The sequence below is a fragment of the Caloenas nicobarica genome, chromosome 10, assembly GCF_036013445.1.
Source record: "Caloenas nicobarica isolate bCalNic1 chromosome 10, bCalNic1.hap1, whole genome shotgun sequence".
Lineage (NCBI taxonomy): Eukaryota > Metazoa > Chordata > Aves > Columbiformes > Columbidae > Caloenas > Caloenas nicobarica.
This window is the reverse complement of record NC_088254.1, coordinates 6,977,362-6,986,045: the sequence shown is the minus strand read 5'-3', so window position 1 is coordinate 6,986,045 and position 8,684 is coordinate 6,977,362. Positions and strand designations below refer to the sequence as shown.

At 56.1% G+C, this 8,684-nt stretch overlaps 1 protein-coding gene across 1 annotated transcript; it reads left to right on the top strand.

Moving 5' to 3' along the window:
• Positions 1-6,932: 6,932 nt before the first annotated feature.
• On the top strand, positions 6,933-7,895 carry FOXB1 (forkhead box B1). Its single transcript, XM_065642026.1, has one exon. It carries the CDS (start codon positions 6,933-6,935, stop codon positions 7,893-7,895), a length of 963 nt encoding a protein of 320 aa, XP_065498098.1.
• The last annotated feature ends 789 nt before the right edge of the window (positions 7,896-8,684 follow it).

Below are 8,684 nucleotides of genomic sequence, written 5' to 3'. Positions count from 1 at the left end.
GGAGGGGGCGCTGCGGCAGGAAAGGAGAGCGCAGCGCCCCGCGCCCACACACCCACACCGGCCCTCCCTCCCTCTCCACCGCGCCGCGGCGTTACGGCTGTAACTTACGGATCTGGTTGCAAACATGCCCCCTGCCAATAGGGAGGAAAACACAAGCATTCAAAGTTCTGACCCTAATTAAATCCCGGCTCGTTAAAGACTTCACACAATGGAGGAAAATGTTTCTCTTAAAGTTTGCCTGAGCCTGAATTCCGCAAGCGGTTATTAGCTTTGCTTTTAAAGAGGGGAAATAACCGTAACGTGCGCGCCATTATTCTTGTGGATATCCAATTTAAAATCATCGTCAATCGTCATAAAAACCATTTCACAATGTTTGGCTAAGTAATAACTTAGTCATTTAAAGGTGGTTTTGCCCGGCGTCACAGACATGCAGTTCAGGGAAGATTTACATTGCTTATGGATTTTGCACCGCAATTCTGACCGCAGCGGGAAGGGGACTCAGCGGGCTTTTTTTTCTTTCTGGTTTGAACGGAACACCAAGACAAGAGCAGACTTTGGCAGAAAGCGTGAGATGAGCATGGCTTTGAAAAAAGCTGATGAATTAAAATAAAGTTTATGAAACTGACTGATTTGGAAAGAAGAGTCCTTAAAAAAAAAAAAAAAGGAAAGAAAGAAAGAGAAAGAAATAAAGGAAAATCAAGTTTGCTCCACCCAGCTATTAACCAAAACACAATACCTTTTTCTGGGTGGTACTGCACAGAAGTTGATTCAGTTTTGACAATGTTGTTTAGCTATCATTTGCTATTTTGAATGAATGGGAGCAATCCCCCTTTTTACAACAGTTGTTTCCTATTATGGAGAGGTGCAGCAGTTGAGGGCAGACATGTGAAAGTGGCTGTTTGATTCCCTTTTTCATCCCCCTGACCCTGCCTTTGTCCCTCCTCACCCTGGGAATGTCACGCCTCACTACTTCACTTTGAGATGCTCTAGAAAGTGGCTTTGTTATTCCCTTTTAGACATACACGAAATTGTTCTCATTCCCCCTGCTGTAAAAGATACTTCAAATTGGGACTCGGTTCACAAGTGCAATGCAATTTGGCTTAGCTCAACCTTTGTTCTGCTTGTACAAATGACCAAACAGTGCACACATTATACAGTTGATCTACTGCTCCCTTTACACCAGAGTTAGGGGCTGGGAGAAAAGCAAGTTAATCCCTTCAATACTAAGGTGGCATTTTCAATATTTCCTACAATGCGAAAAAGAGAAGAGAGAGCAGCTTGAAATGCAACATTTATTTAAAAGGGAAGTTTCAAAGTTTGCGAGGCCCCTCCGATACTTCTCCAAATAAATAAATAAACCAACAAATCCCCAAATTTTAGATAAATAGTCCCGCGCCTCCGGGAAGGGAAGTTTACCACAAAGGCTCTCAATGCAGTAACGTCGAGACTCGAGCTGGAATCCGCGCTAAAAACGCTCGGGGGGAGGCGCTGAAGCGGTGGATAGTCCCGCGGCGCCGGGCGCACACCTGCGCACCCCCGCGGAGGTGGGGAGCGGGCGGACAGCCGAGCCGGGGGGGCCCGATGCGGGCACGGAAGGACGCGGAGAGCGGGCCCCGCGCTGGGCAGGGCTGCGTGCCTAGCCCGGCCTCACGCACTCGGTGTGTGGGACCCGCCTAACCCTGGCACCCCTCAGAGCAGTCCCAGGCAGCTCCTGGCGGGTGTTGGCGGGGCCTGCGGTGCTGCGTGTACCCGCGTGTGGACTTACTGCCGGCGGCAGGTGGAGCGCAGAAAGAAAAGAGCTCTCAAACCGGCTCCGGTCAGGAACCAGGTGCTCTGGGACAGCCCCAGGAGCGATGATCGGGAGCAGCAGCCTCCTCTCGGGGGTAAGGAAGCCGGGCAGTCCCAGCGCTGGGTCTCTAGGCACGGGCAAAACGGCTGCGCGCTGCGCAGGGGCCACGGCCCGAGAGTGATGAAGCCTGCGCGGCGCCCAGACCCACTCGTCCCGGCAAGGGCGGCGGGTCTGGAGCGCAGCCCCGCGGCAGCCCGCAGAGACCTTCGAGTTTAGACAAACTTTCGGCTCGGGGCTCATACGCGCCCCTGGGCTCCGCCTGCCCACAGCACGGCGCCACGCACGACACAGCCACTCGTGCTCTTGCGTGCAGACGGGCCCTCGGGCGCCCCAGCCCGCCTCCCTCAGGACCGCCGGACAGGGCCGCAGCGGCCCCCGGGGGGAGCGGGCAGTGCCAGAGCTGCCTCCTCCCTGAATCCCACGAGGATCAGGGTCCACCGAACCTCCAGCCACGAGAAAGGGAGGCAGGGTGTCCTGGGACACGGGGACCCGGCGGCGGCGCAGCGGGGCCAGGTGCCCGGTCGGGCTGTTGGGGCTTGAAATCCCCGACGGGGCGGGCGAGAGAACACGTACACGGAGGTGGCATTAAGCAGCGCGACAGCGACGAAGCGGGTGGCGGCGGCAGGGAAGGGGCGGCCGAGCGCGCTGCCCAGCGCCGGGAGCGCCGAGCCCCGCGGGCCGCGGCCGTGCCCGAGCCCGGCTTCCCCAGAGCACTGCAAATCCGAGCAGTTCTGTTGCTATCAGGAATACAGGTTTGGGGAGCAGTTCTCAGTCCAGCTTTGACAGGCAGGGGGAGTTTGTTTAGTGCTCACTGCGAAAGGAACAAAATCCTTTTGAAAGGGCGCTAAGTAGTTTCACGCCAAAGTGGCAGATTTGGTGAAGAATGTGGGGTGGGACAAAGCCTCGCGGTTCCCAGAGCCGCTGGCGCACTTCGGGAAACCGCACCGGTAATTCAAGCACACAGAAAAGCAGGAGCGCCCACATCTTTCCGCTTCCTTCTCCCTCCCGGCCCCCAAGGAGCAAAGAGAAACAGAACCATCACAAAAAAGAGAGTGAGGTTTAGCCGAAATGCACCCACAGCCAGCAGCCTGGAGTTGACTTTCCAAAACGGGGGAAGCTTGCTCAGAGCCTGGCATTGTGTTCCGCAGCCTAGGAAACCCTAAGAAGCTGGTACTTTCCCCCTCCCTTCTCTTTTCTCCCAACTGGTTTGTAAATATTAACAAGGTTGTGAGCTATTCTCTCACACAGAGTGGGGTTTTTTTGGTGGTGTTTTTTTTTATCCTTGGAAAACTTCTTGGCTTCCCCCCACAGCCCCTCTCCCACTCCTCCCCTCTGCAAAGCTACACACCTGCTTGCAGCCACAAGGATTTAAAATCAATATTGTATTTGTCACTTTTCTGTCTCTTTTTCCTCTCTCAACAGCCCTGTTTGCCACTGAAGCGAATTGTGGATTTATGGAGGAAAATTAGCATAAATTATTACCAAATCTGTAAACGTGTGTGGTCTTGCTTGTGGGAAAGGGGGCTATTGCGAACCTTCCATGCAGAAAGGTGGTCCACGATGGGCTCCATGCAAAGGCTGAATGGCTATTGCAAGAAATAGATTTCCATTGGGTTTGCACATTGATATAATTGACTTATGTGTATTTTATACCGTTTTCTCAACACTTCTCCTGAGCTCCTTATTTGAATTAGGCTTCAGAAAAACGTCTATTTGTTTTGGTTTTCTGCACAATGGATTTGGATTCACTTGCCCCCTCCACTCCTCTCTAATAGCGGCTTTCAAAGTAGAAGGCAAATGCTACAAGTTACGTTGAAATCCTATATTGCCCAAGTCTATCATCTGTTGCGTGTTTAACAGGAGGTGTAACTTTGGGTATCAATTACCAGGATGGCTTTGCCTGCCCTACCCCTCTGCTCACACATTCCTTTGCACTGGACAGAAAAAAAAAGAAAGCAAAAAACACACCCCCAAAACCCACCACACCGCTCCCTCCCCCCCCCCCCAAAAAAAAAAAAAAAGCAACGGGCGACTTACAGCCATACCTCGTTCACACTCGGAGTAGCAAATGACAACGGAAGTCGACTTTAACTTTACAGCTTGTGGGTCCCCATTTGCGCCAGTGGCTTTTTTCTTTCTTTCTTCGGAAAGATACTGGCAAAAAGAGGAAGAAAATAATTTGTCAGTCCGTGATTTTATTTACTCCTGTGATGTTTATGAGCTCTCTTTTTGATAGGCATCCCAAAAGCGAACTTAGGCTGACAGACAAAACCCGAACTGAGAGGTGTTAGAAGTTGGGGGGGGGGGGTGCGTCCATTAAACCCGCATATTTGGGGACTCTCAGTACAAAAATAGAAGCCTTCTGGCCAGTGTCCTAGGTGACGCTGGGAAGAACCTGTTCTAATTTCCGAGTATTGTCTTTCCTACCCTCTAACAAACGCCCATCGGCTCATCACCTCTTATCCCCTCCAAAAAAGTTTGGAGGCTGCCTTCCCGCCCTACTCGGCTGGCGCGAAGCGTCTCGCAGCCAGTTAATTGAGCAAGGTCGCTCCCGGGTTCCGAGCCGCACCAACACTGCCGGGCCCCTCTCTGCAACGGGGTGACAAACAGCAGGTGTCCCCCGAAAAGCGCTCGTTCGCTCGGCAACGCCGGGCCGAAGGCGGCTTCTCGGATTCCTAGAAACACAATTATTTGCCCATTATTCTCTAATCTACATCCTGCCCCGAGAGGAATTAGATTGGACCGATGGCAACCGGGTTGGAACGAGGGGAACACAGTTGAACACACACGACGTCGGAGCTAGCTGCAGTGTGAAATGCGTTTTCAAGCTGCTGCCAGGTTTCAGGGAGCCCTGCCTGCCGGGGACTGTCCCTCCAAAAGCTCTGCGCGCCCGCAGAGCCCGTCTCGCCGCAGCCCGCGCTGCACGGACAGCCGGCGCGGCGCCCCCTCCCCCTCCCCAGCTCTTTTTGCTGAATTAAGAAGGTGACATTATTCTTTTCTTCAAGTACTTCTGTTAATATTGAAAAACGTGCGCTTGCATTTCAAGCGGGCGCGCTCAGCCCCAGCAGCCATTTCAATATTAATGAAATTGTTTAATCTCCTAAATTCATCGTGTTTAAGTTACGTTTTGGTGAGTTATTGATCGACTCCGAAAATATTGTTAATGGAGTGCATGTGTATTCACCACAAAGGTTCTTCCTCGCAGGGCTTGCAGCTCCCGAGACAATCTTTTATTGTGGCACTAGGGTGACAGGATGCACCGCAGCCTCGGGAATACACATCATAAAACTTCTCTCCTATGCCAGGGCAAGCCTGGGACCTTCCGGGCCTGATCCTCCCTCCAGGACACACGGCTGTGGGGGTGCTCGTCGGGGCTGCGGTTCCAGGATCGGGCCTTGGTTCCCGGGGAGGAGACAGTACAGTGGAGCCGAGAGAGCCGCAGCTCGGGTGTTGCACATCCTACCTGCTCCCACACACGCAAGTGCGCACCGGGAAGCGTACGGGCACACGAACAGCCTGAGACACATCACGCAAATCCCGCGGAAGGCATCAGGTTGACGATATTTAGCACGGTAATCGGTGACAGGGACCGGTTACCCCAGAGCAGCTCTGCGGGATCCCCCCGGCCCCAGGAGCAGGATAGCGGCGCAGAGGGCAGCTCTGCACCGAGCACGCCGGGGCTGTGCCCCGGCCGCGGATCAGAAGCCCGGCCGCTGCGATATATTTTAAGACGACTCCCACGGCTTTGCACCGACAAGTCCGCGGAACTAGAGCAACGGTGCTGCCTGAGATGAGGGGGGAAAGAAACTTCCCAGGGCAGTTACGGAGGAGCCCCGATCTTTTCTGTCCTCGAAAGAAGCCTTCGCTCGGGGAGAGCGGATTTGGCAAAGAGAAAGTCTCTCGTTACAGGGAAAAAGGCTCGCCTTAAGTTAGCCAACAATACAAATCAGATAACAATGCAGAACAAACAGAATACCACAGCCAAGCAATTTCCATGTCAAACATCCCACTGCTCAGTACCTCCATTTGTAAGTGTGAATTGCAGACTAAGCTTCCTGCAAAGTCCACAGAGAGGTTACTGCATACCTTCCCCCACCCCCAGCCACCGGGTACCATCGCACTGCAATTCCGCTGGCGGAGCCTTTTCACCCCTCGCCTTGTCTTCAAATGGAAATGATTCCCATTGGCTCAAGGTGTCCATGTAAATAGGTGTAAATGAAACCAGATTATGCCTTTCTCTCCAGCCCCCTCCTCCCCACTCCCCTCCCCCTGCTCCCAAGGCGATTGTCATATGATAGCAAAGAAGTGGCACATTAATGAAGCGCCTCTACAGGGGTCTTTTCTGCTCATGTCACCACATAAAACTATCAGATGGTTAGAGGAAGGACATGGAGGCAACTACTTAGCTCATCGCGGCTGCAGAGAAGCAAACAAGCCTCTGCTACAGTCCATCTGCCGGTGGTGTAAAAGAAGCTGATTCAGCCCGCCGAGAAGGGAGGGGTGTACAAGAGGATTCCCAAAACCGAGCCAGCTCGCTGCCTCCTCGGGACTAAACCGGAGCAGAGTGGCCGGGAAAGGAGCAAGAGACACGTCGGCGGAGCGGGGTGGGAAAGAGCCCGGACTCCCAGCTGCGTCCCGGATGCAGACTGTCAACTTCCAGCAACTTTAAGGTGGGCATCTGCAGGGCTGGAAGGGAGTGGGGTGGGAGACTACGGGAGGGGGTCCCCTTCTCCTCCTCGCCGAGACTAGAAGGCACAGCTACCGCTAGAGTAACTTTGCGGGAGCGGGCTGCTGCGGGGAGGCCAGGTTGAGCGAGGCCGGAGCTGGGAGAAAGGCGCATCGCTTTTCCCCCACATTCGGCACAGAGCTCAGGGTTGTTTTCCCCTGCCCCCATCCCACCCCTCGAGGGCGGAGGTCCGCCGTGCCTCTTCCCCGTGCCCTTCTCTCTCCAGCCTAGCCCCACACCCACCGCTGCCCCGGCCGGGTGTTGGTGCAAATCCTCTCGGACTCACCCCTCTTCCCCACCCCCGACCCCCTCCTTGTCGCTGCCTCTCTGCAGATCTCCGCGGGTCCCCTAGCGAAGATGCCTCGCCCGGGCAGAAACACTTACAGTGATCAGAAGCCTCCCTACTCCTACATCTCGCTGACCGCCATGGCGATCCAGAGCTCCCCGGAGAAGATGCTGCCCCTGAGCGAGATCTACAAGTTCATCATGGACCGCTTCCCCTACTACAGGGAGAACACGCAGCGCTGGCAGAACTCCCTCCGCCACAACCTCTCCTTCAACGACTGCTTCATCAAGATACCGCGACGCCCCGACCAGCCAGGCAAGGGCAGCTTCTGGGCGCTGCACCCCAGCTGCGGGGACATGTTTGAGAACGGCAGCTTCCTGCGCCGCCGCAAGCGCTTCAAGGTGGTCAAGTCGGACCACCTGGCCCCCAGCAAGCCGGCGGACGCGGCGCAGTACCTGCAGCAGCAGGCGAAGCTGCGGCTCAGCGCCCTGGCGGCCACCGGCACCCACCTGCCCCAGATGTCCACGTACAACCTCGGCGTGTCCCAGCCCTCCAGCTTCAAGCACCCCTTCGCCATCGAGAACATCATCGCCAGAGAGTACAAGATGCCCGGGGGCCTCGCCTTTTCCACGATGCAGCCCATGCCGGCCGCCTACCCCCTCCCCAACCAGTTGACTACGGTGGGCAGCTCCATTGGCACAGGCTGGCCCCACATGTACAGCTCCGGCATGATCGACACCGCCACCCCCATCTCCATGGCCAGCAGCGAGTACGGCGCCTACGGCGTGCCCATTAAGCCGCTCTGCCATGGGGGGCAGACTTTGCCGGCCATCCCCGTCCCCATCAAGCCTACCCCCGCCGCGGTGCCGGCCCTGCCCGCCCTGCCCGCGCCCATCCCCACCATCCTCTCGAACTCGCCTCCCTCCCTCAGCCCCACGTCCTCGCAGACGGCTACCAGCCAAAGCAGCCCGGCCACCCCCAGCGAGACTCTCACCAGCCCGGCGCCCGCCCTGCACTCCGTGGCGGTGCACTGACCCGGGCCACCCGCACGGACTCCGCCGCCGTCCCCTTTCTCCCAAAGTTTCCTCGGAGCTCCCCTCCCTTCTCTCTCTCCTTCCGCGCCTTTCTTCCCTCCTTTCTTTTCCTCGAAAGCAGAGACAGCTCCTCGCGGGAAACAGAGGTTTGCCGTTCGCGGGAGCTGCCTTTCTGCTTCGGCCCTTCAGCCGTGCCCGCCTTGGCCTTTCGGCTTCTTTCCTAGTTCCGAACTTTGTTTTCCGCTCTTCCGAGGCAAAACGAACCGACCCGGCGCGCCCCCCCTCCCCGCCCGGTAGGCCATCACTAGTTTTCCAAAAGTATTTTCAGGCGTCTTCGATTTGCCAGAGACAGGCAAGTCTGGCCCGGCGATGCCTCTTTCCCTTCCTTTGTCTGGGGAAGAGCAGGGGTTTATATAGGACCGATCTTTAAAACCATAAACAGTGTGAAACGGCTGCAGTCTCACTGCGTGAGAGGAGCGACGTTTCCAGCCTCCAAGCAGCAAACGCTTGGATCTTGGAAACGCCGGACAGTGCTCGTGTCCTTTGTGTGGGTGCCTGTCTCGTTGTTGCACAAAGGGCAGGATTCCCGCGGGGAAGGCTGCGGGACCTCCAGGCTCAGTCGCCCCCACGCAGGAGCGATGCCGAGGCCGGGGGGCGGCCCTGCCGGCTGAGGCTGCGGCCGGGGGTCCCGGGCGGTGCGGGAGCAGGATGCCGTGACACGGAAAGGCACCCGGTCACTCACTCCACACCTATCTTGTTTACAAAGCGCCTGTTTTAATGTAAATATTG

Excerpts from the sequence above, each read along its gene's own strand:
- FOXB1 (XM_065642026.1), top strand. The coding sequence starts at position 6,933 with ATGCCTCGCCCGGGCAGAAACACTTACAGTGATCAGAAGCCTCCCTAC.